Source organism: Ischnura elegans, chromosome 8 (genome assembly GCF_921293095.1).
Source record: "Ischnura elegans chromosome 8, ioIscEleg1.1, whole genome shotgun sequence".
NCBI classification, from domain to species: domain Eukaryota; kingdom Metazoa; phylum Arthropoda; class Insecta; order Odonata; family Coenagrionidae; genus Ischnura; species Ischnura elegans.
Genome location: NC_060253.1, coordinates 59,006,298 through 59,033,014, shown reverse-complemented (window position 1 = coordinate 59,033,014; position 26,717 = coordinate 59,006,298). Strand labels below are relative to the sequence as shown.

The window sequence follows — 26,717 nt, the reverse complement described above, 5'->3', positions numbered from 1 at the left end:
CCCCTACCGCGCGACTCACCTCGGCGAGAGTGGAAAGGGAAAAAGGGTATCGCTTGTTGCCTTTCACGGAAACAGTTCATTTTTCTCTCTCTTAAGCATGCTGACTTAATCTCTTCACTTTACTTCAATACCCGAGGCATATTTCTTACGCGCGGGATGGTTCCGAAAAATATCCAATCCTTAGTATTTTCACTCGAGTAATGCGCTAAATGGTCTAGTCGATCTATACATAATCCTTTTTAACGTCCTCAGTTTAGTGTTTTAAGTCAATGAAGACGATTATCCATGCTTTAAATGACGATTTTCAGGACTAATGTTTTAAAAAACTTGAAAAAATCGGCCTGTTACCGAGCCTCAGAGGTCCGCGGCGTGTAGGTCAGCCTTGACGCGCGATTGAAAAATCGCTCTTATTTCCTTCGTCGCAAACTTTTTTTTCAAGACTTCTAATTAGTACTCTTTAGAAATCTCTACTTAATATTGTGGTTTAAATTTTCCGAGTTATATCTTTCGTAAACGAAAGATAATGTCTACGTAATGTCAAATTTCACGTGAAAAACGGGTCGGCCATTTTGCGTTGTAAAACCAGACAGATGAGAGCCAGAATCTTCAAAAGTCATTGAAAGTATAGGCAAAGCACCAGATCAAAGGAATATTGCGTTTTTTATTCCACAAAACTCATACCAACGCAAAACCACTGGGATAAATTCAAAGATTTTTTGAGGAAAAACGATATCTCGTGTGGCATTGAAAAATTGGTCATGTTTGGGCCTCTGTATCTCACTAAAGGTTCGCATTTATGTAAAATTGCATATAAATCAATATTTGGTAATGATTTATGAGTATTTACGAGTTCAAGTCTCTATCCCCAAAAAGGTCATTTTGGACTTCATTCCAGCTTTTTCCGATTTCGGACCAGTGTGCGCGGGGTAGGAAGACGATCGGCCGCCGCGGCTGGCGTAAAGGTATTCGGCGCCCACGTCGACAACAACAATAGTGTATTCGGCAAGCTGAAACCACTGAAACTACCAGGCCAAGGCATTAGAATGACTTATCGGCTTTAAAAACTGCATTATAACATGAGTTTCATGATAGCGCTTCCTGTCGGCAGATTGCTGGACCTACTAGCCTCGAATGCTCTGTAACCTTAGCTATTCGACTCGACATCCGTAATGCTACTCGAAACGCTCGAGTCGAGTACCAACTACTCGATCGACTTGAATTTTCGAGTACTCGCACATCCCAAGAAGATATGTGTTTTGTTATTACGGTTACGTGGCGCGAAAATTCAAATGACTATTGGAAATGCGGTCGTATATTTTGTTGTTTGAAGTACTGCTGGAATCGGAATCGATTTTTCGCCTTGGCAAGTACTCGTTTTCGATTCCGGTTCTTGGCCGAGAATCGAGGAATCGAAGAATCGAGGAGTCGAACCGACCCATCACTAAAAATAAGTAAAGTAATTGGCCCTGCCGACATCCTGAGAAGGTTAACTTGACATTTTGTGTGACGAAGTATTTGTCAAGCCAAGAGACAGAGGAGCGTGACAAAATTTCATCCCGTCACTAAAAAACCCGATGCGAGGACAAGCGTCACCATAATCCTCTGCGTCCACCAACATATTTGGGCGCGTGCATATTTTGAGTGCTTAATCTTTCGCGCGAATGCAAGGTAAGATCTAATGGACGACCTCATTATTCCGGCCGTTGGTTGTGGAAGCCGATAAGCCTGTTGTTTGGACATCCTTTTTGCCACGAGGTCGCACGCAAAATAAACACTCACGAAGGCTCACGTGCTGAGCGAGACAGGCCCGTTCCCTTTGTACAGTCAGGAGATCCTCACTTATCTCCTGAGAGCCCGCTTCAAAGAGGAATGAGCTCAAAGAGTGAGGCAGTCTGTCAGGCTCTTGACAACCTCCTCGCTATAACCTAGGTCAGGTGTGATACCAGTAGCGGATAAAGAAAAAAAACTCGAGGGGGGCGCGCAAAAGATATCTTGAGTTACCTTTACTTTTATACAAATAAAAATAATCAAGTCGCATGCCGATTTTAAGAGAATTTTAGTTAAAATTATTACACACGCATACAAGGTAATGCCATCTTATGATATAAAAAAGTCATAATTGTGAATCTGCAATGTTTGGCAATACGGGCGGGCCCTCAAGAGGGGCGCGCGCCCCCTGCGCCCCCCATCTGTATCCGCCACTGTGTGATACTTTTTTTTAAGTCTCCAGTTATCTTCCTTTAAGGTGGTTGGTTCGCGACCGCAAGATTCAAAGCAAATATTGAAATAAACACTTGCAATTTTCCACGGTTATGACGATTGCAACCCATTGATTCTATTCATTTTATACTTTCTTCATGATTTCCTACCTCATTTATCCTATCCAATAGCCTCAGCTCCGCGCCTATTATAGTCCTAGCATAGCATCTTATTATTGTCTTCAACTCCGCGTTTACCCGATAATTCCTGGTTTCGAAAAATTACTTCAGCATTTTCTCTCTATATATATTCCGGGAATTGCATTTAAAATATTTTCGTATTTTAATTTAGGTTCATAATGCGAGGGCATACGAAAAACTTTGGTTCATGCTAGAATATATAATGCGTCTCTTGGACAAAAAAACTGAAATAATGTTCGCTAAACGTGAAAAATCACGATAAAAATAAAATTTTGTCCCGTTTCCGAACTGTTTTTTCGTTTATTGCTAAATTAATACTACTTTTGAAATCAAATTATGCTTGTCACATGAAAATGATGATAATATAACCGTGAGAAATTGCAAGCATTTATTTCAATATGAAAAATTCCTCTCTATCACGCTTGGATCCTCGGATTTTATTCAAAACAAATAATTAAGTATCGCTAGTTTCATGCGACAAATTGATAAAACAAAGACGACATCCATCGAACTTGAATACCTACATGATGAAAAAAAATACAATCACAAGATTGGCCCCAAGTTTCAATAGGAGATGGGTCCGTGACAGCGCCATCCAAAATAAATGCTTATCGCATATTTAACTGAAACAAAAGTTTTGCCATCACAGGCTGCATCCAGCGACATTTAAAAAAGAGGGTACAAATTATGTGAAAATTCAGTTCTGATTCTTTTCATTAAATGCTTTTTCAAAAGAAGGTTGAGCTAATCGTAGCATCATTTACAAGTAATTAGCGTGATTTGATTCCAAACATAGCATTCATTTGGTAATAGATCAAAAAGCATTCCGGAAACGGGGCTAGTTTTTATTTTTATCGTGATAATTAATGTCTAACGTAGAACATTTCAGTTTTTGTCTAAAATACGTATATTAGATAGCATTAATCGTCATTTGTCGTATGCCATCTAGTTAAGAACTTAGGTACCGCTATAAAATAAGAATTTTAAAATGCAATATCCAGAAAGTACATCGATAGAATGCTGAAGTAATTTATCGAAACAGGGATTATCGTATAAGCGCAAAAGCTGAATAATAGGGTAATTGGACAAGATAAATGAGGTAGGACTTCATGTCATTAGTTTGAACAGTATAAAGAAATATGTAACGAATGGAATCAATGAATTGCAATGGCCATTGTTGGCGGAGATTTTTTTCAACTGTAATGAAAACATACCTTAAGCACATTGATTAACTTTGATCGATCCCCACTAGGTTGTGCCATGTCAGGTTGAACCTCACCAGGTTATAAATTTTCGATGCAATCATTTTTTATGGCTATTTATTATTTTTATTTTTATAAATTGGATACCATTTATATTCGTATTTGTGATTTTTTTTGTTTTTCGACGCCTGCCTTGGTTATTTAATCTTCGCCAGGATGTAATTTTTTCCTCGTCAATTTTGTGAGATCAAATATCTAGGCATTTCCAATGCGTCAATCCCAATAGATTCCTCTAATACTCATATCAAGTGGAGTTTATATCAGGTTCAGTATGGTAAAAGAAGCGCTGTGAAGATGTAAGATTCCGGTTTCGTTTATAGTAAAACGTTTTTGTAAGACAGTTTTCCAGAAGAAATAATAATAAGGGTAAATAATCTTTCCAAAAAATAAAATAACCTTACGAAGATGCATAACAAGGCATGAATGGATGAAATAATGAAAAAAGAAGTACAATTAATTGCATTTTAATTGATTTTAAGTATAAATTGAGTGTTATAGTGGAACATGCGCCCAAAGTTTTTCGTTTTATTTGAAGCATTTTATTTAGGGATTCCGTAAGGCTCATAGAAAATTTATTTTATTCTTTTTAGTTCGCGAATTCATTTTCATGTTGTAATATTTACAAAAAGAATGCATACATTTTATGGAAAGGCGCCCAAAATGTAAGGGACCCTGTGAATCGCAGTGGTTAAATATTTTCTGAAGAGCTGAATTTTCCCATTGCAACGTATACATTTCGCCTTCCGCGCGGAAATAGCTCTTTGCTCCGGCTTCGCTCGTCGCTAAGTCCTTTGGTGTTTTATTCCTCCCTCTCTTCATCTCCTATGGTGACCAATTGACTCTCTTGTTTGGTAAACAATTCAGCGTGACTTATCTGCGCGCAACACGCGCCTCTTGGAGAAAGGAAGGCGGGAAGAGAGGCTGCCAAAGTCGCGCGTCTTCTCTGCGCCTCCCTTCGGCAGAGTAGGGAAGCGAGGAAAATACTGAAGCGCAAGAGCGCTTAAAGGATTGGGAAGATATGAGAAAGTGAGCTGAAACAATATGGAAAAGAATTAGATATAAACGTTAGCTACGCTTGCAACGTCCCCAGAATTGTGGAAGTTAAAGTTTTTGGGTCTACTTTTCAACCACTGAAAAAAGTCAACAATGAGACTTTCAACTCATTCATATTGGTGGTTATAATGTGCTCATGTGGTGCTTATAATTTTTCTCTGTCTCATAGAAATTATCTTTTTCCTAATCGAGAATTTTTTACGCTCTTTTTTACCATTTGCGAACGTGAAGTCGTGGATAGTTTTACTGTCGTGCTTCCTTGAGTGATGTTGAGGAAATTCATTACTCTGCTCATAATTGTCCGCTAACCAGGGCTGGCTTTTCATTCTAATTCCACACTTACTTATCTTATTCCTTTCATGGCTGCTAATGAGATCAGCACTACTTTCCTCTTCACATTTTTTTCTTTAAAGATACAAGACTAAGCTTTTCATGCCAGAGTGATTAAAAAGGCTATTGTCAAAAGCCTTCTTACACATCGTGTTTCGTTATTTATCAAGGGAACAGAGTATTCTATGCACTAGCTGGAGTGTATCCATTTCCATGCCTTATCGCTGCGAGTATTCACGCGCTCTTATCGAATACACTCTACACTCGTGTCGATGTCTTAGCCGAAGATCGTTGCCGACCCACTTCCAACCTCTAAGACATTATCATGTTATCTAAAAAAAATTTTATCTAAAAATAACCAGAAAACTGATTATTTTGAGCTCGAATCATAGAAAGACCACCCACGTATTTTAAACAGCCGTTGTTTTATCTAAGGTATGCTTTTTCCCTCTAAGACGTTATCGTATTATTTAAATTTTTTATCTAACAATACCCAGGAAACTTATTTTTATCTCGAGATATAGGGATACCACCCACATATTTTAAACGCCCGTTGTGTTAACTAAGACATGATTGTCTGCCTCGCCTTCTTATGACGTAGGAAGATATTCTTTCATCAGCTCCTGTGAACATATCATTCAGATCATTTTACATCGCAATGACTTAGGAAAAAGTACTTATCCAAAGTTTATAACTATTATTTTGGCCTGCATTTTTTTCAAGAATATTTGTGTAATGTTTCGTTATATTTGGATTGTTCCTTTCCTTATGGCTTATGGCTCAATATTTATTTATTATTACATGTTGCTACAATTAGGCTCTTGCCTGGTAGTAGTATGACAAAAAATAAATCAATGAAAGTCTGAGAAGAAATTAAAGGGACATAAAAGAAACCTAGAGTATACAAAAATACTATAATTCGAACACTATACAATTAACAAATGAAATTTAAACCAAATAACCCATTTCCAACTCTGATAAATCACAATGACATCAACCATGCATCCGCGAACTCTTTAAGATTTTAGTACTTGCGGAGAAGATCTTAAAAATTTGGCGGATGTATTAGATAGAATTTTTATGGAGCTTCTGAGTCATGGCATCTTAAAAACTTCGAACGCTCCTACTCTTTAGTAATGTAAAGCATTAAATACCTAAAGAGGGGAATTATCCATAGCCAAGTGCAAAATATCATCACATCAGTCAGATTTAGCAGTTTCACTCATAACATTTCGACGCATACGTTAAGGTGGGCTGTTTGTGGAACAAACAAGGACTCTGGTGAGCACCTGTCCGCTAATGAATTTCACCGGCTTAGCGAGGTGGTATTTATAGGCGGCTTTAAGGGTATGTAATTTTGAAACTAAAATTTATTTGGGCTGTCATCGGATGAAGCGGAAATGCTATTCAGGGGGAAATGCGAAGTATTCCAATTAAAATCCTCTCAAATATCATATCCGAAATTGTGGCTGTAGGGCCCATCCGAAACGATTAAAATATGCATGGGTTAGGAGTAATATATTGCATGTTTTATGCATGCGCGTCAGAAATAATTGAATTCATTTCATGTTATTCATAATTTTACGGTAAACAAGCTATTCAGCTTATTTGAAAATGCTAAACTGGTTGAATTTCATGAGGGAGTTCTGCTCAGATATGATCGTGCGGTTTAAAAAACTCATTGCCATTGATTTCATTCCAAGTCAGGTCTACATAGTTAAATTAAAGTTGGTTATTTGACTGAGGGAAGCTGTAAAGTACTTATGATTATGATCACATTCACCATGTTAGACGTAATGTTGCCATATATTAAGTTCAAAAATATATAAAGCCCTGTCACTTCACTCCTCCTTATCAATCCCCATCTTTCTATAACTATTTTGAGAGCTCTCACATCACAACATTTTCATCTTTGATTTCTTTCGTAGCTTTCTCTCTTCTTCAATTGAAATAGTCATGTATATTTCCTTCACTACTTTTGGAAATACTGCACTTTGGAGATCACATAAAAATAACCTTCAAACTCAAAGAAAATACAAGGCTTGGTGGACCGAAATGTATGCCTTAAAAAATGAAGTCTGCTTTAAGACTGAGTATATGGGTATAAAGAGTCGCTTGAGATATTTTTTCAAACATTTACTTCGCAGCTCAAACACCTTTTCTCAATGGCAATGCTTATCTCATTTCTAAATCCCGGTAAAATTTAACAACTGCTTTTATTTTTCTACAAGAGATAAATATGCAACGTCAGCCCCCCTATGAGCAATGGTGATTTTAATCACTTTTAAATACTGTGCCATGGTTTAGGTATTCCTTAAAAATCCACGTTAAGAAGCGGCCCATATGACTTCCTAAAAGGATAGGCATTCCCGAAATATTGACACGGTTTAATAGAATAAGAAACTCCTGAAAGCTGTTTCATTGGTCCGCGGTGTCATTTCCTTTATCGCATTAGTTAGAGCAAACTGTTTTAGCGCCTACAGCGATTCATTAAAATACATCAGAAGGAAATCGGACGTTTTATGATGCGGGGAAAATTAGTATTTTAAAAAGATGATTGATGATAAATTTATTATCAAATGTTGAGAGTAAGCCAGTTGCAATTTGAAAATCCTTTAATTCAAGACCAATGTTGAAAATCTACTATTTCCAACTTAAGAGTTGAATTTGGGACTGCTCTACTACTAAGCGTCTTTTTAACTTGCCTTGTATCACAATTAAAGTAAAACTGAAATTATAAACCCCAGTTACGGGTGCTGCGGCTGCCACACTGTCCACTCCTTTGTTTTTAATGGAAAATGTCCATCAAAATTTTTCGAGCAATCGATATTTAATCGAAATGAAAATCTCGGCTTTTCAACAAAAATCGAACTTCGAAAGCGAAAGATCGATTAATCGAAATAATCGTAAGTTCTATAAAAAATACTGTTTGTGCAAAAATATGTTTATTTTACTAGCGAAAAACACTCAAAATAGACATTAGGGGCATGTACAAAAGAATCCCAAAAAATCTACTCCGGACACATACGCGAATTATTATTAGTAAACATTCACTAATGCACGCACATTTAAGTTTTGGGATCACCACTTTGAACAATTCGGCTCATCGAAAGTTTTTTTTAAGAAAGACCAATTTATAGCTATGTTTTCTTGATAGTGGTGGGCGTGCTTTCCAATTTTACCGGCCTGAAAGAAGTCTTTCACATGGATCAGATGACGTTACCGTAAGCCGGTAGTGACGCGGCTGAGGTCAAAGGAAATGGTCAATATCGAAGTTGAAAACTCGTGTTTGGATCGAAATTCGAATATAAAGACTCGATCTCGATATCCTCTATCAATTTAAATTCGATTTTCGATCCCAATCGAAATTGTTTTTTCCATCACTAGTCTCTGTAATACCTACTCATGCTGCCTGATGAGTACCTAATGATTCGCCAGCTCTTAATGAAATGTGATCTCTGTCTCTTCTCTATCAGTTATAACGTTCTCCTTCCCCCAACGCAGGATTCATGTCTCCCGGCGACGCAGACTCTCCCCGCTCCTCCGCTCCGACCCTCGCCCCGGCGCCACCGCACCTCTCCTTCGCCGCGCTCGCCGCAGAGGCGCAGTCCACGCACCTGCCGCTCACCTTCATGCCCGGATTCGGCCTCTCCGGCGGCGGGGCCGGCGCCGGCGCATCCTCGGGCGGCGGCCCACCGTCCTCCGGCCACATGGCGCCGCCCACCTCCGTCGGCATGGGCTTCGGACTCCGCCTCCCGCCACCGGCACCGCCTCCACCGCAGCAGCAAGTCCCGCACTCCCAGCCATCGTACCACTTCCAGCACCAGAACCCGTTCTTGCCGCACCAGATCAAGGGGAAGTACGTCATCTCCCCGACGGCGTCGCTGTCCTCGAACCCGTCCCCTTCCAACGGGTCTGTCATCGTGGACAACACCACTTCTTCCTCCTCGGCCTCCTCAAACCTACCCTCTCCATCCTCGCTAGTCCTTCCCGGGATACCGTCCTCCTCATCATCGTCTTCTTCGACCCCAGTGCACTCGCCGGGTCGCGGCGGTGGACAGCTCCACCTCGCGTCGGGATCCAAGTCGGGGTCTTCGAGGCCCTCGATCACGCCGTCTCCAGGAGCAGCGGGGTCCCAGGACGAAGACCAAGGTGGCGGTGGGTCCTCCGGTGGTGGAGTTAAGGAGGGCGAGGCGAACGGGTCCACGTCGAAGCCGCCCTATTCGTATGTCGCCCTCATTGCGATGGCCATCGAGAACAGTCCGCAGAAGAGGGCTACCCTCTCGGAGATCTACTCCTTTATCACGACCAAGTAAGCAGAGATGTTAATGTGATTCCGAGCACTGCCTTTGAGCTCAATCACGGTAGAATCACCATTTACTAAATGAACTTATTTAGTTATTTTCAACTTACATCTTGCGAGATTAGCTGATACGTTATTTTGGGTAGTTTTCATAGCACCAAGGGCGTACCCAGGATCAAAACTAGGGGGGGGGGCAAGCTATGGTTGTTCAAGTTGTAGATAAGATTTAAGCATGAAAAGGTGAAGGAAATCAACATTTTAAGGAAACTGTAACAGCTCTTTATTAGTTTTTAAAATTATTTGCTTGAAAAATATTATTTTCCTTAAAGAAATTTGCGATTTTTGCTTCTAGCTGGTAGCTGCCCCCTCTTGCCCCTCGCTGGGTACGCCCATGCATAGTACCATTACGAAAATCATTAAAAGGTAATGGAAATTATCCAATGAAAGGAAATCACTTGATTAAGAACCAGTAGCTCGAACTGGACTAAGAACTGACATAAAAGTGGAACAGACCCAGCGCAATAAATTACCTTCACCCTTCCCCAGCATTTCCCAAGTGTTCAGATGTTGAGGATATATCGGTTCATTTTTTTCGGTTCTGATTCGGACATAGGCTCCAGTTTAATTTCACGGTTTCGGTTCTTAATCATGAATTTCATATTTATTTTCTAAGCTGGCCTCTGGATTGTAATGAAGATAGTTGGGACAGTAGTTCAATGAGGTTTGTCCACATTTCATGGCTATTATTATGGTGGTTAAGTATCTGGTATTGTGTTTGTCCCAATCATGGAGATGAGCTAATGGCAAATGTTGGCGAGGGAATTTATTGTAATGGATCTGTTCCACTTTTACGTCGGTTCATATTCCGGTTCGGTTCTACGCACTGGTTCCTAATAAAGGCTTTTCTTTTCATTGCGTAATTTTCATAAGTTTTTAATGATTTTCGTTGTGGTATTAGGAAAATTACCTAAAATAGCTTGTTCTCTTATCTCACAAGGTCACTCATTTCAACGACCTCAGCACAAATCAGCTGAACTATTGGGACTGCTTTTGCAATTTCACCAGCTATCGATGTAATGTGAATACATATAAAAAAAGCCATGTATCAAATACGAGAGGCTTTTCATGCGTCGCATTTGTCGAATACCAGATATAACTCGCCTGCAGTTGATCCGGATAGTTTACATGGCTTTGCTAAAGTAAAATTTAGTACCAGACATACTGCCTTTTACGGGTGACTTTTGTTTATACTTTTGTTCAAAGTGCATATATAACGCCGTTTACTTGGCTTAATTCGTACGCCTGAATTAAATTCTTGTTAATAATAGTGGGGGTACCTTTCTGTAATTTTTCTTTGACGGTAAATGTTACGTTAACAAATAGATATTTTAACAAATATGAATCAGTATTTAATATTAGTCTAGATATCCTTTTGATATCTACTTGTACATGTATTCACGTATTAATGCTCCACATCAAAATCATATTGGCTAAAATTGCCTATACCTAAAGGGTTTCATGCGTCATGTATCGCTATAATCATTGGTTTCTCTACCTTTCTCATATTTTTTAGATTCCCATATTTTGAAAGGAACAAGAAAGGATGGCAGAATTCTATTCGCCACAACTTATCCCTCAACGAATGCTTCGTCAAGGTCCCTAGAGAAGGTGGAGGAGAAAGGAAAGGAAACTACTGGACACTCGGTACGTGTAAATTTGGAGTTCTTAAATTATAAAAAAAATGTGACATCCAGAATGGTGGTGCAATGGATTTTCTTCTGCCGGAAGAAATAAAAGCCGAACAGGGGAATATGTTTGTAACGCATTCTAAGTACGATTTCACTAATCAAACAACTTTTGATGGGTAAGTATGTTGGCTGTAAACTCCTCTAACAACACTATCAATGTAAATTGGATGAATTTACCTGCGAATTTGTTTTTGAAGACCTTTTCTTCCAAATTTTGGCAAGATGTATGTACTTGTCATGTGATATTCTGACTTTGGCAATTGCTTTTTTAGGGATACTATTTTGATTCGATTGCTTATTTTATACAAGCATTGAAAGTGTTCGGTATATTCTCTTATTGCCAGAGAATGGATAATAATGGGGTATGAAAGGACGAGTTATACCGATTTCCTGCTAAACGTCCCTTCCTTATTTCTGATTATTTTTTATCGTCCCTTATTTTCCTCTGACATTTGTTTCTCAATTTGGACCTAATCACTGTGGTACTTCAGCAACGATTGTATAGCACAATTTATTCTAAGATGAAATATTATTTTCATTCTTTATTCTTATATAAAATAGGACTCATTGAGAACAAAGCGGCGGCACCAGTGCGTTCTAAATCATTAAGTTTTTTCAATAAATACCTTGCAAAATCGGGTCCTTCGCTAGGACCCTTAACCGCAATTCCTTGCCATAGTTCGGTAGATGGAAGAAAAGTTTCGATGAAAAAATTTCCTCATTCAGCCTTTTTTCTCATTAGTTTTAACACGTCCCGGGAGAACCGTTCATGGAGGGAAAGAATCACTGACAATACTCTAAACATCGACGAACCATAAGCGAGATCGAGGTGTAGCTTAGAAGCGCTGACCTTCCCGATAGTTGCGCGTGTCGTCATCAACTTATCAGCGAAAGAGTTGAGATGGAATATTTTTAATTGCGAAGGGCTCGAGAAGAAGGCGATTGATCTGAAAACGTTAAAATACTTGGATCTTTGCTTTTCAAATGTTATTACTATCGACATTAACAAATGATCAATCATTCTGTCATCATAGATAACAAGTCTTCTTCTATATGCGGTATCAGTAAACCAGCAACTGGTGGAGTCAATTTTTTTGGGAGAGATATTGTAGAAAAATAGTGTGAAATGATGCACAAAGATCTGGTACTGTCTACTTATTTTAATTAAAAATAACTCCACTACACGTGTTTCAACTACTTTGCAGTCATTATCGTCTTAAGTACGTGATGGTATCTGACTGCGAGTCAGTGGAAACACTGACAGTAGAAATTGCGCCAAAATTCCACTGATAACAACATCATTTGCCTTGACCGGGATTCGCTCCCGGATCCCCCGATTTCCGATCGAGTGCTTTATCCAGTAAAGTTACCGAAGCGGCATTCCCCTCTGTGGAAATTGGTGGACTATACCAAACACCATGGTGGGTTATACTTCGTATTGTATTATTTTCCGGTATTGTCTAGTGGTTAGGATACCCGGCTCTCACCCGGGAGGCCCGGGTTCGATTCCCAGTACTGGAAGAATTTTTTGACTGATAGATTCAGAAAGCCGTGTTTTCCACGATTAATCTACTATCGCCAGCTTTAGAACTTAATTGATTTTTAGTGGAACCTGATAATTTTTTTATTCCTTATCTCATGTTTCTGTATTTTCTTTGTACATATTTCTTTCTGAACCTTCTGTGTGTTCTACCTTTGTTAGCAGATTGGCTTCATGATTATTAGGCGATTTCTGCCTTTACATAGATGTAGAAGTACAATTTGTTAGCATGCGTAACATTTTTAAGACCGTGTGGTGTGAATGTGGGAATCCTCTAGAATGCTGTATGTCAGTGATCACCCCCTTCCAAACTCCCTAGAGGTGGCTCGCAGGGTATTATGTAGATGTGGATAGATGAACTGGTAGTAGAGTTTTTTGAATTAAAATAAGTACACAGTACAACATCTTTGTGTATCTTTTCAAATACTGGTGTCTCCGTGACTACTCTTCCTCCATTTCGCTAAGGCTCACGAATGATTATACAGCAAACCTTTCTCTCCATGCAGATCCCCAATACCAGGACATGTTCGAGAACGGCAACTACCGCAGGAGGCGGAGGATGAAGCGCCCATATCGCTCTCCAAACGCGGCTGCAGCCGCGGCAGCTGCCGGAGGGTTCGTCTTCAAGGCTCCGTTCGGCGAGCCCTGGGCTCCGCGAGGGCACCACTTGCTGGCACACCACCACCATCACCACCTGGGCCACCCGCAGCACCACCACCACCACCCGCACCACCTGGGGCAGATCGCAGCTCCTCCGGCCATCCCTATCTCGGCGTCCCAGCCGCCAGCGCCCCCGACCGACGGACAGTCCGTCGCACGGAATCTCTTCACGCCTCCGGGATACCACCACATCAACTCGCACCCTCTCCTCGGACACCACCATCACCATCTCGAGAGGACCCATTCCGACTTCACCGGTGGCCACCACAATCCGGCGGCAGCCGCGGCTGTAGCGGCTGCGGCGTCTGCCTATTCCAGATACGATCACGAAAGGTTAGGCCCCTATTAGCCGAGGCAACCAGACGCGCAACCGGTGGCGCGTCCGGTGGCGCGTCTGGTTGCTCGGGTTTATTCCGCCCAGGACACCGGTGGCGCCACCAACATCGGTTTTAAATTTTACCCAGCGCACAGCAGTAGTAGCAATAATAATATTTCATATCAATCTTGGCAGTTTTTAAAACTTAATTCTACTTTCATAAACAGTCTTCAAATAAACATCAGGAGTGTAAATTCATTAACATTGTTCAATTAAAGTAATCTCATTGATTAACACAATAAAATATTCTAGTAATCACTGAAATTTTTAAATAAAATATTTGTTTCATTACACGTGAGAATGAAATTCCTGAATCTTTCAAACTTACATTTAACAGCGGTTTCGTTAGAATGTCGGCTACTTGATTTTCTGGGAGACAAAACTGTAAATCAAATAATCCTTCCGAATACTCCCAAATTATAAATCTGTACCTCACCTCAATGTGTTTTGTTCTCCTACTCGTATGATCATATTGTATCATTTTTATTGTACTCTGATTGTCTATATCTAAATTTACAAATACTGGTTTGCCTGTCAACTCCCCAATTAAAGCCTTAGCATTTTTTTTCTTGACAGCACTCAGATGCTGCAATAAATTCTGCTTCATTTGAGGATAGTGCCACAACGCTTAGTTTGTATGAGCACCACAGGATTGGCACACCACCGAACAAAATTACATATCCTGTTGTACTTTTTCTTTTAGACAGATCTCCTGCAAAGTCTGAGTCACTATGCATATCCTTGCAGCTTTATTTGCTCTTCCATTTCTGTTGTGCGGAAATGCATTCCCAACCCTTGTGTTCCTTGTAGATATCTCGTCTACATCTCTTCAAATTCTCTTTAACTTCTTTGACAGGGTTTTCCATGAATCTACTCTCAAAATTAACCGAAAATGCAAGGTCTGGTCTAGTTTTACATAATATATCGTATCATCTATAAATGATACGAAATGCCTTTTACTATCGCGAGTCTCTGTCTCAAATGGATCGCAAACATCAGTGTGAATTATTTGCTCTCATTCTTTCAGTTTTAAATGGGAATCTGGTTCGTTAAGCATTCACGCAAACAGAACTAAACTTACTGCCATTTGTCCTTGAAATTTATTAAGGTACACCACGACATAGTGATGAAAATTTTTTAAGGTTAAAATTTAAATGACCCATTTCTCTGAGCCATTCCATATCCAAATTAACTGCCTGAGTTAACGTGGCTTCGGTTTCGTTTAAGTCAACTACAAACTATCCATTTGAACCTTTCTTCCCTTCTATTACAATATTTTGTTTTGGTATTTGCATTTCAACTACTAATATTTTAATGCTATCTTTTGTAAATAATACATTTCCATTATTTTCTGTGATTTCAGAAACTGACATTAAATTTTTAGATAATAGGTACACATACCCCTCTTTTAGTTTACATTTATTCATTTCTATACTTCCTACTCCATTGACTAACATACTCCCATCTTTCTTAGCAACCTTAAACTTATCATTACATGGACGCAAATTTTCTACTATTTCGGTGGAATTAACCATATGTTTTGTCGCTCCGCTATCCATTACAAATTCAAATGTATTCTTGCTACTAAGATAAGACGCAGATTAAGCTAAAAATGCTACTTAATTTTCTCTTGGCTTTCTGTTCCTATATATTATACCCTTTTTCATTTGACGATCCCTTATTTCCAAAAAAAATGAACAATGTTTTTCATCATGATTCGTTTTCTTTCACATTTTACAACATTTTTCTCGTAAAAAGCAGTCCTTTTCTGAACGAATTGTTCGTTTACATATTGAACACCCCCTTTTTGGACATCTAGCTTTGATATGACCCTTTTGGATACATGGAAAACACACTATATCATTTTTATAATTCATTTTACCGTGTCGATAATCTGCCTGGAGCGTCGTGGTCCGGGCAGTATGATGCGCGCGCATGCAATATTCAGTCACCGGTTGCGCGTCTGGTTGCCTCGGCTAATAGGCTACATATACTCCAATGCCCCGGGACGATTCTGAGCAACCCAAAGTGGAAGGCGCGGTTGCGGAGCTCAGGCGACTGGTTTCGGTGGAAAGTCTGGTGGCGCGTCTGGTTGCCTCGGCTAATAGGACTCATTTGATTCTATGCCCCGCGACTGACCATTTCCACCGGACGCGCCACCGGTTGCGCGTCTGGTTGCCTCGGCTAATAGGGGCCTTAGTTACAGAGTCAAGAGGCCAACGCTCTCATTTCTCCCGGTATATATATTCTATCTATTAATTATTGGCTATTAATTCACGATATCCCGGCTCCCGCATGCTGTGTCTTTTGTGCGAAAAATCCACGGAGAAAAAATCATCCGCCTTGACCGTGATCAAGGATCCTAGATCACGGTCATGGCGAATGATTTTTTTCTCTGTGAAATTTTCGTACAATTTGTGCATTGCGGGTGACTTTGTATAGTTAACACTGTGGCTAATCCCGAGATAATTAAATCTGTCTCTTTTGGTGAATCTACTCGATTTTTTTCATTAAGAAAGAATAATTCAGTTTCAATCATTTAAATTTTGCATACACGATCGAAATTCGTTGAAACACCCAAAGATCGGGCGTCGTTGATTTTCCATACAGTTTTGTTATGGATTATTTCGCTCAGAAATGACCAAGCGATATCAATCCCCTCGACGAAACCAATGAACGCGTGTATACTTACTTCCTTTATTTCGTTCTTTGGGTTATTCAGCCGGCGGCCCTTCAGTGCTATTTTCTTTTAGTGATTTTACTTGATTACACTGGAAGCCTTATAGGAGTAGAAAAAAAAAATAATAATAGGTAGTGCAGGAGGCGTCTCAAAAAAGAAATTCATCATTGAATATTTTTTCCATTAGTTACAGTAGTATTAATGAAATTACTTTACTTTGCCTTATTTCACAAATGCTCAACTTGTAGTTCGTTAATGACTTGTTCACCAAAACTGTATGCATAGTTGCTGCTCTGAGAAGTATTGTAGACATTTACTCACTTGAAAATACAACCCGAATATTGGTATGCATAGGCAAAGATATAGAGCTCACCCCAGTCACGGGTAGGTCAATTTCACTTCTCACATATGAGGGGCTAGTTCTTTTTCCTGAGCCTCCTCGCGTTTCGAGGATTTTGTTTGGAGAGTTCGAAGGCTTTTTACGGGATTTGAACCTAAATTAAATTGATTAAATAAATTAAAATAACTAAATTCGGTAATAATCAAAATAAATGTTGATGAAATTTGGATTTCCTGTCGTCGGATTTATTCATCAGGAAGCTTCAGTCAATAGCTATTCACTTATCTCAATTCTTTTCTCATATCAAGTCGTAATATTTGCAACTCCGTGCCGTCAACTATTAAAGATTCCTCTTCTCTATCCATTAGTCAACAAAAAACTTTAACTATTACCTCAGCGAGAACTTACGTCGGGAAATTATATTTATTTTTATAGTCTGCTATTGCAAATTATCTGGAGGTTTTTTCCTATATTTCTCTCATTCTTGTTCCTCTCTGCATTTTCTCATTGTTTACTGGCGATTTCGTTTTGCTTTTTGTTGCAAATGGAATTTTAGGTGTATTTTTATTTTTTTTGTCTGAGCAGATATTGTTGTATGTGTTTGTATTTGCTCGCACGACGAAACCCAGTCACTCACACTCACTCCCATGGCAATTTATACCATAGGCGGATCCAGGGGGGGGGAACGGGGGCACGTGCCCCCCCAGACCCTCAAAAATATGCATGATATTTAATACGGTCCCATTATCGTTGCATTCGTTTTGTATTACGAGGTATCCTTGTGCCCCACCCAGAACAAAATCCTGGATACGGCCTTGCTTGTGCCCCTCCCAGAAAAAATCCTGGATCCGCCCCTGATTTATACCCTAAATGGTATTTAGCCTTGCCAACAGGGTGGTTTCCTATTATTTTTTTATTGCTTTAATCGAAAGATTATTACTCCTGGAGTACGTATTTGACGCTTTTAGATTTTTAAATGACAACATCTATTTTTCGCGATTAAATGAAAAGTGAAAATTTTCAAGCGCGCGAAAACGCGACGCTTAAGTATGAATGCCGGGAAATATCTCCGTACGTCGTATTTCTGGTTCCCCCTCCCGCCCGGTGAGGTGACCTTGAGGCGAGGCTTAGCGCTGATACGTCGCAGGATGCTAGCGGATAGCTGAGTACCTTGCTGTATGGTAGCGCTTGGCTTAAAAAAGGTTTATTAATACCTTATCAAACGAAGAAAACTTTCCGAACTTAGCCAGTTTTAATAGGTGATTATTAAGACATGTTTCCCTGAGCTCTGTGCCTCATGCATGCATTGGTAACCTCAGACGATGTATAACTCCTATCCTCTCGTGTAGAAACTAGGTCCCTGTGACGTCATGTGGAGTGGAATCGCATGGGCGCCAATCTGGCCTTTTTCAAATGAGGATAAAATTTGACCCTTGCCATTCGTCTAAACCGGTATTTCTAAAACCAAATAATTTGTGTATTATGAATACACTAATGGTGGGTAACGAATCGCAATCAATGCCTTTCGTTTTCTTTGATGAAGGAAACTACCCTACTGTCTGCCTCCAACTCTTTCTAACTTTTAATATAAGACACGGTCTCAGGCGTTGCTTTGTGGAACTGCTTCATCATAAAATAAATAACATAAATTTATGATGATGATAGCATGAGATGCTGAAACCCGGGCCGTGCTATTTAAAACAAAGTGTGGAATAGAACCAAGAAATTTATTTTATTTATTTTATCTTTCTAACTTCTGCATCCGCCTCGCTGACTTCCATTTTCCCCATATCAATCAGCACCTCATTCTTCCATCTTTTTCTCGGTCTTCCTGGAGGTCGTCTCCGATCAGGGTTTTCTGCCCAGACTTGTTTTACTAGGGCCTCTTGCTCTCTTCGTATTATGTGCCCTGCCTATCGCTATCTGTGGCTCTTAAGGTGCGTTTACACTGTGTAACATGTTATATAAACAAGTTACATATAACATGTTTTACGAAAAAGTAACAAATCCGTGTAACAAGTTACATGTAACATTTTGTTACAAAACAAAATTCCGTGTTGTAAAACAAGTTTTTGGTTTCCCGCACGAATTGGGAAAATGTGTAACATGTTACAGAAAAGAGGTGAGACGTATGGTAGGGATAGCCAGTTGACGGGTGGGCTAGGACTGAATATGTAACATGTTATTTGTGCATTTTTGGCCCCGGTGGGCTCTTGCTATTAAACAAATTTTATACAAAACAATTGTAACAAGTTACATATAACATGTTTATATAACATATTACACAGTGTAAACGCACCTTAATATCCGACGATCCGTCAGCTAGTAAGAAGTACCCCCTCTCCTATCCTTTGTGTACCTTCCTTCCCTTCCCCCTACTGCTAGCGCTTCAGCTACTACGTCTGGCGAATCGAAAAGGAGCATTCATAAACTTTTATTCACTCATTCATTTAATAGCTAAGTGCTCCTCCCACTAGGCTACCACGCTCACTTTATTGAATGTACCTACGTATGGCAAATGCATGTCACCATTACTTTTTAGGCTAATTTTTACCCTTCCTTGGCTTTGAACAGGACTTCTTGGGCCCTCCCCGAGGTGTCGCATCACCACCACCGCCTGAACCACCCCTACCACCCGCACCACCTGGCCCCGGCCCTGCACTCTCCCGAGTCTGCGACCGCACCCTCCCCCACCCACCAGCACCCCTTCCACTTCCCATTCTTGGGTCAGCAGTGCGCCGCTCCGCCCCTCCCCCTCCCAGCCAGCGCCCCCACACCCACCTCCTCCGTCTCGACCCCGACCACACTGAGCCCCACTTCCCCGCTCTCTGGCCATCACCAGCCGCCGTCGCTCCCCCTGACGGCCGGCGGCGACGCCATGGACGCCGGCGACGAAGAGCCCGAGGGAGACGTTGAGGTGGTGCGGGGGCCGTCCGTAGGGCTGGGCTCCCACCAGCCCATGGACAGGACGCCATCGCCGGCCTCAGCGGCGGCTGCGGATACGGGCACGCATGTGGTGCCCTGCGCCTTCCCCACGCAGTCCATGCAGGTGAGAGATTATCCATTGGATTGGGTGATGACTGAGGGTTGTGATAATTTTTCTATCGTTAAGAGAAGTGGCGTAACTATGGGGGGAGTATGAGGGGATGTATCACCCCCTAAGCCTCAGAGAAATCAAACAATTATTTGAAAATCTTGTCTATATTTGATATTTAATAACTGCATCTGCTAAAAGTTAAATTTTAAGTGGATAGGTAGTCACCAAATTTTGTAATGAGATTTCAATCTGGAAAGAGCGAGGTTATCATCAAAGCATAAAATGGTGATAACGAATTTTTATGTGACTACGTAGATTTCCGCGGTGTTCAGGTTCCAGTTTCTCCATATTTCCGGTGCAACCGCGTCGGTTTGTTGGTGATGACAACAGTTTCGCTGGCACTGCTGCCAGCGTCTTCAGGTCGAAGATGATGCCGGTCCACGATTTTCGTCCTCCTTATATAGGGGGTCAGTCCCGCCAGTTGTGGCTGCCGCTCTCTTATTGGTCCGCCTAATGAGCCTCCTCCAATGGGCATCCAGATGGTAGCCGTCGTCTCTGTTAAAATTGTCCGTCCGGGCTATCTCAATGGATTCGCGGATGAGTCTGGGAAAATATCTGCCTTCTTTCACTATTACCTTGGCGTCGTCAAACTTAATGTCATGTCCCGGGGTCCAGGCGTGCTCCGTAATGGCAGACAGCTGGAATTGCCTGTTTTTCGTTGCCCTTCGGTGCTCTTGCATCCGTATCTTGAGTGAACGGCAAGTCTCACCGATGTATGCTTTTCCACACGAGCAAGGGACCTTGTAAACACCTTCATGAAGGTCGTGCTGTAGTCTGTCTTTGGCTGTGGGCAGCAAGTCACCAATTTTTGTCGCACAGTTAAACCTGGTGGTGATGCCGTGCTTTTTCAGGGCCCTGGCAATCCTTTCGGTGGTCCCTGCGACGTAGGGGATGACGGCCCAAGCTCTTTCGTCTTCCGTTTTTTCACTTGAAAGTGGTTTTCTTTTAATGGTCCTTTTCAGGGCCGAATCCGGGTAGCCATTCTTTTTCAATGCTGCAATTAGACGTTTCTCTTCTTCTGCCAGCGACTCAGCATCCGAAACGCGGTGGGCCCGATGAAAAAGTGTATTTATCAAGGATGCCTTTTGCACAGGATGGTGGTGCGAGGCATAGTCTAGATACCGGTCCGTATGCGTGGCTTTCCGATATACAGAGTGCCCGAGGTGACCGTCACTCCTTTTCTTTACCAAGACGTCCAAAAAAGGTAGCTGGCCGTCTTTCTCTAACTCCATGGTGAATTGTATATCCTTGTGTTGGGAATTCAGGTGCAGTAGGAATTCCTGTAGATTTTCCTTGCCGTGGGGCCAGATGATAAAGGTATCATCCACATATCGAATCCAAAGGGATGGTTTGTGCTTCGCAGAGGCCAGTGCCTTTCTCTCAAATTGCTCCATATACAGGTTCGCTATCACTGGTGACAAAGGCGAACCCATTGCCATCACTGTTGAAACTGTTGTCATCACCAACAAACCGACGCGGTTGCACCGGAAATATGGAGAAACTGGAACGAATTTTTATGACTGTGACGTTTTTTTTTTTTTACAAATATTGGTGTTATATATTGACATCCAAACCATTCTGTTTTCTTCCTCTCCAGTAACATATTAAAATTCATTCAAAAAGATCGTTTTCGATATATTTTGTGAAGTGTATATTTACTGCTGGTCTATGACGGTACTTATCAAGCACCATTGTCATTTTTATAATTATTTATCTGCTACTGAAGAGAATTTCCGTTTCATGTGCTATCCGTTGCCTAAAATATCATTTGACTCTTAATTAGCACTGGAATCTGAATTTCTTCGAATTTCCTAAGTAACTTACGGTCTTTATTTTATTTCAGTTACATCAACCTCAGCTTCAGCAATCTGTGCAGCTTCCTCCCGTCAATGGATTCGGCCAGTTGACAGGTGAGGGGTTGAACACCTTATTTAAGTGTTGATTTTGTCGTATTTGACGGCCCTCATCGAATTAAACTGATCTACATTGCTTTTCTTACAATTCCGATATTGTTTCAACATTGTAATTTACTTACTGATTCCATCAGTCAGAGTCATTGTTTTTAAACGCCGGCCTCGGTGGCGGCGGGATGGGCCCCTGTCTGCCAAACAAGAGGTCCCGGGTTCGAGTCCAGCCGGGGTAGATTCCCACTACCCAGGGCATGGTTGCTCGAGCGCGTGTTGTTAACTTGTTGAAAAACCCGATCTAAAAGAAAAATGAGTGCTTTTTTCCGTGGAAATAAAAAAATTAAAATTAATTTTTATTATGTATGGAATTGAGAAAATTATACATCTGCTAGATTACAGTGAATAATTATAAAATTAGACGAGATATTCGTTGGAGGCCGTCAAATTTCATGTGAGTGCACGAAGGACACTCTTTATGTTCTCCTATTAATGTGGAATCAATAGCCTTTGGTATGTCATGGCTGTATATCACCACAGTTGCATTGAGGCCTAAATGTTGCGCGCAACATATACTCTTCCTGATGAAATGGAACTTTATTGCTGACCCTATTGTCATGAATGATGACCTGTCCTTTTCAATGCATGTGCATTTGCACCACGCATGCCTAGACCTTCGAGAAGGCCTTCCCTCATATCTTGGAGTATCTCCATCACTCTCTTTCGTCACCGCAATCGTATTCTTGACCTGCATCTTCGCATTCCTTCAGTGATTGTGCATCCACAGGTCAAGGGAACATCCCCGGGGGTTACGGCTCGACCTTCCCTGGCTGCGGCGTCTTCCGCCGTCACGACGGCGAGATGACCATCGCGACGACACCGACCAGTTCGCCCTCCCGCTACTCGTGCTGGTCCGAGAACAAAGTGTGACGGCTTCGCAACGCGGAGTTGGTTGAGATGGGAGCTGGACGCAGTCATGGAGAATTTTTCTAGAGACAGTTATTGTGTCTGTTATGCTGGAGATCGCCGGCAAAAGAACGAGGGTATGCGGTAGAATCGTATGTTTAGAAACGATTTTTGGACGATAAAAAACTGCAGTTTTCTCCTTAAGACTGTACACTGATTCCGTGCAGCGGAATTATATTTATTTTTTTCCCTCCATTGTGAGGGGAAAATATTGTTTTTATCGATTATAGTCATGTGGAGAGTGAAGATGTTGTGGTGCAGTGGTGAAAAAAAACATGCAGGTATTGCAGATTCGATACCAAAGATTTAAGATTTTCTTTTCGTTGTTTTGTATTTGAATTGTATTTTTTCTTACAGATCGTGAAGAAAATGTTCCGCATTAGGGTATGCATCTACTTTTGCATATGCAAAGAATAAGTCTTTTCTTGAGTCGGTAAAGAAAACAACAGAATTTTGTATATATATAAAAGAAAAAATCTTTGATTGTGTATTGAACAAGTTGTATGGTATGTCGATGGGAAATCGACAATGATCTCAGTCGCTGGACTGCCGTTCAAAAACACATTTTGAATCTCATTGTGTAATTTGCGAATTTGGCTGACAGTTTTTGTGTAGGCCGTAGCCAGTGGGGGGTATTAGGGTCAAGGGGCAAAATTTTTGGAGTGTACGGTACAGCAAACCCCATCCAGAATCAACGCCCTCCCTGAAATGCACCCCCGTACAAGTGAAAACCCCATTAATTATTCGATGGCATTTGTGTTTGTTGCATCCGGCCGAAACGACGGGGGCGTATTCTCGTTCGTAACGCAACCTCATAGGTACCACGAGAGTTCGTAAACGAGAATTAACCCCCATTTTTATTTTCCGTCGCCTCGAAGGATGCTTTTTATTGCACGTTATTATTTTTTAATTGTGATTATAGCACTTGTATCAAAAGCGTAATTTGTTATTTTTTGTTGCACTCTCCTAGATGGACCTGACAACGCCTTCGAACACCTCGGAAAATTGTTTTAATTGGGTGAAAAAGCCAATTATTTGTTAAATGATGTCTACGTTCTGATCCAGAATGGGCATAGGTATACAATTAATTTTATGAGAAGTTGAGACTGATTCGTCGCTCGGCAGGCACTTCCTTCTCACGCTTCCTGAAATAAAGAGGCATAATTTTATCTTCAAAATTGATTTCATATTTTTCCTTCTTGGATCAATTTATTTCCGTACATACTGACAGCTACGATTTGTAGTTGCAAAACAAAGTTTAAACTCCCTGAAGACTCCTTTTTTTACCGTTTTCGAAAATTATTTTTTACGAAAAAAAACTGTTACCGACAACAAGAAGTCGTTCCGTAATAAACCGGCGTCTTAATGCACTTAAATTAAAAACGATGAAATAGAAGACCTGCAGTTTAGTGCGAAAAGTAAACCCATTTAATATGCGCAGTTTTTTAATCCTAAGATCTTTCATGGCCATTTGCCAGTATGCTCGAAGAACGTGGTTTAGCCAAAATAATGAATATACCATTAGCTATATCGTAATTCTTGAGATGCAGCTGAATGACTGGCGAGATGAATGTAAACCCTGCCTTACTTTGTCACAGATGGGGAGAAATTTTATTTATGATATTATATTTCGAGTAGAACTTTTAGAATTCACGGATTCTTCCATTAACGATTCCTTTCGTCTACTCCTTCTTCAACCAAACACAAGAATTCGGTAAATATTCGCGCGCGAAACTTTTTTCTTCAAAATCTAATAATGTTGGGAGTAAAATTTATGTTTGTTAGATTATCGAAACCGCTTACGGTTAAGTTTATGTAAAATTTGAGGTACTTGAAAAGTGATTAAGATTTTCGTGGAGGGTTGCTGAGCGAGCAGATTAGTATTAGCTAGATTTGTACGAAGTCCTGTTACCTTCCATCCCGTTACTTAGAAAATTGCACCCTGCAAAAGGTGTACCACATTTTGTATTCATGTATTTAAATTGAGACAAAAAGAACATTCTTGAAAAAGATTCTTCCAGGTAATAGTAGTCAGAAGGTTGATGAGCTCGATGGACATTTCAAAATCGTAGCTGCAAGGACTATTTTGATGTTGAAGATAACGATTGACACTGATTCGTTATTTCAAATTTATTTAAAAAACAACAGCCCTATAATTCGTCTCCTCGAGGTACTGGTGCTATTAAATCCAGAATCCGACAAATAAGGATGCACCAGAAAGATCTGTCTTCGAACCAAACGGTTTGTGAGTTCCAACATACAGACCACAAGATGTTGCCTAAAAACTAGTCTAAAGACCTGTTTACACGGTACATTATCTCGTACAAGTTAATGTGTTAATATATGAACGCGATAATGAACGCCAAAACGCACCAAATAACCTCCCAAATTGTACGAATACATTAAATGAAAATAAAACCTTTTCACATTTGATTCAAGCATTCGAACATGTTCCGTTCCGGCCCACCGAAATCGAACATGTAATTAAACATTGACACCTACGTTTTAATGAATCGTGTAAACAGGCCTTTTTACGTTACCATCAGAACTTTAGAAATCTAATCCATATAATTGAAGAGTGAGCTTAACGTTATCGAAACCATTCTCGACTTGACTATCTTCCAAAAAAGTCTCCAAGTGACGAGTTTCTAGCTGGTCTAATCTATCAACAGATGAAGAGAGTGTTGCTTCATATGATTGTTTCTGAAACCAAAATCTACTATCCATGTCAAATTTAAATTTACTGTCATGTAATGTCCTTCCAATATTTCCTATTCAGTCGATTCGGGTGAAATAATATCCAAGAATCATGTAGTAACGCCCAATAGCGTACAATTTCGATTGCTATGCAATTGCAAGTAATCCAACGTAGCATCTGGTTCCACCCTTCAACTTTCAAATTCATTTTGACAGCGCATACATGGGAAACATAGATACGCATTTGCGGGATCTAATTTGGTGAAAATGCATGATCCTGCAAGTGGACTTACTTGTCAATTAAAATTCCTCAACTCTCGTGCTGCATACAATTTAAATGAACTGGGTCTATTACTATGTGAAGTACACTTTTTAGGTGATCTTGAATTGAATATTACCTGTTCCTTTTAAAGGGAGAGAGTGCAATATCCCTATTAAAATTATTATGTTGTTTTTCGCTAAATTTTGAAATAAATGGTAACCATGCCTGTCCAGTTTTATGAATGCAAATGTGTAAGAGAAAAGGCGTTCCTTCTGAGTGTGGATGTTTTGTATATAGATATTTTCTTTGACGAATGGAGGTTAGCTGTGATTCAGTTTTGTATTTATTCTAATTTCTGTGATTCTCATGTGAATAACTTTTTTGTTTTCCTCCTGAGGGAGATTGTATGCATTTGTTGTTGTTCTGAAAGAATTTTAGTAAAAATGGAAGATAATATTAAACTATTGTTCGTGTTTTCTTGAACCACCTCGACCGTTTTATCCTTGTTGTTAATTCTTTGAGACTCCTAGTTAATGATCTTTCTAGGAATCTCTTGGAATGGAGAATCATGGACGCTTAGGACTGTTTAGAGAAGAAAAATCATGGACGCTTAGGAATTGATATTTTTCTAATTTTATTGGATGTCTTATATTCGGGGATTGTAATTTTTATAAGGGTGACTTTTATGAGGAGACATTAAATGTGTTTCTTCCTGCGACATAGGTATATTATTTACTTACCGAAGGAGTTATAAATAGTATTTTTTATCTCAGTGAGTCTGAACTCTTAGTATGGACGTGAGTGTTTGATCCGTAAAATTTATAGTAGCCAGAGATATTTTATGTATTGAGCAAGAAAACGACTCCAGTTGACCTTGAAATGAGTATCATGGAGAACGTATGAATACCTCTCGACTGGTCGTATTTTGTCATTTTTCATGACGTACTGGTTAGTTAAAGCTTACGCTATCATATTAAACTTTTCAGGGTGTGTAGAGTCAACGTATGCCAACATTTTTCTATATATCAAATGTAAAAATGCCAAATCTGAGAAAATACTTTAGCATAATTTTTGAAATTGGAGATTCAGGCTAATTTTGA

The 26,717-nt window shown here is 40.2% G+C and overlaps 1 protein-coding gene and 1 non-coding gene across 4 annotated transcripts in view; both read left to right on the top strand.

Moving 5' to 3' along the window:
* Positions 1–26,078, top strand: part of LOC124163712 (protein fork head-like) — a 117,801-nt gene extending 91,723 nt beyond the window's left edge. For 2 of the 3 annotated variants that reach the window (XM_046540779.1, XM_046540781.1), the window contains 6 exons: positions 8,549–9,356; positions 10,921–11,051; positions 13,142–13,628; positions 19,266–19,740; positions 21,632–21,698; positions 22,480–26,078. In XM_046540779.1, coding sequence (XP_046396735.1) covers positions 8,549–9,356; positions 10,921–11,051; positions 13,142–13,628; positions 19,266–19,740; positions 21,632–21,698; positions 22,480–22,622 — 2,111 coding nt within the window. In that variant the 3' untranslated portion in view covers positions 22,623–26,078. Of the gene's footprint in view, positions 1–8,548; positions 9,357–10,920; positions 11,052–13,141; positions 13,629–19,265; positions 19,741–21,631; positions 21,699–22,462 lie in introns of all 3 variants that reach the window. The other variant, XM_046540780.1, reaches the window with a different exon arrangement.
* Trnae-cuc lies at positions 12,545–12,616 on the top strand. The gene has a single exon. It is a non-coding gene; the product is annotated as a tRNA-Glu (tRNA).
* Positions 26,079–26,717: the final 639 nt, after the last annotated feature.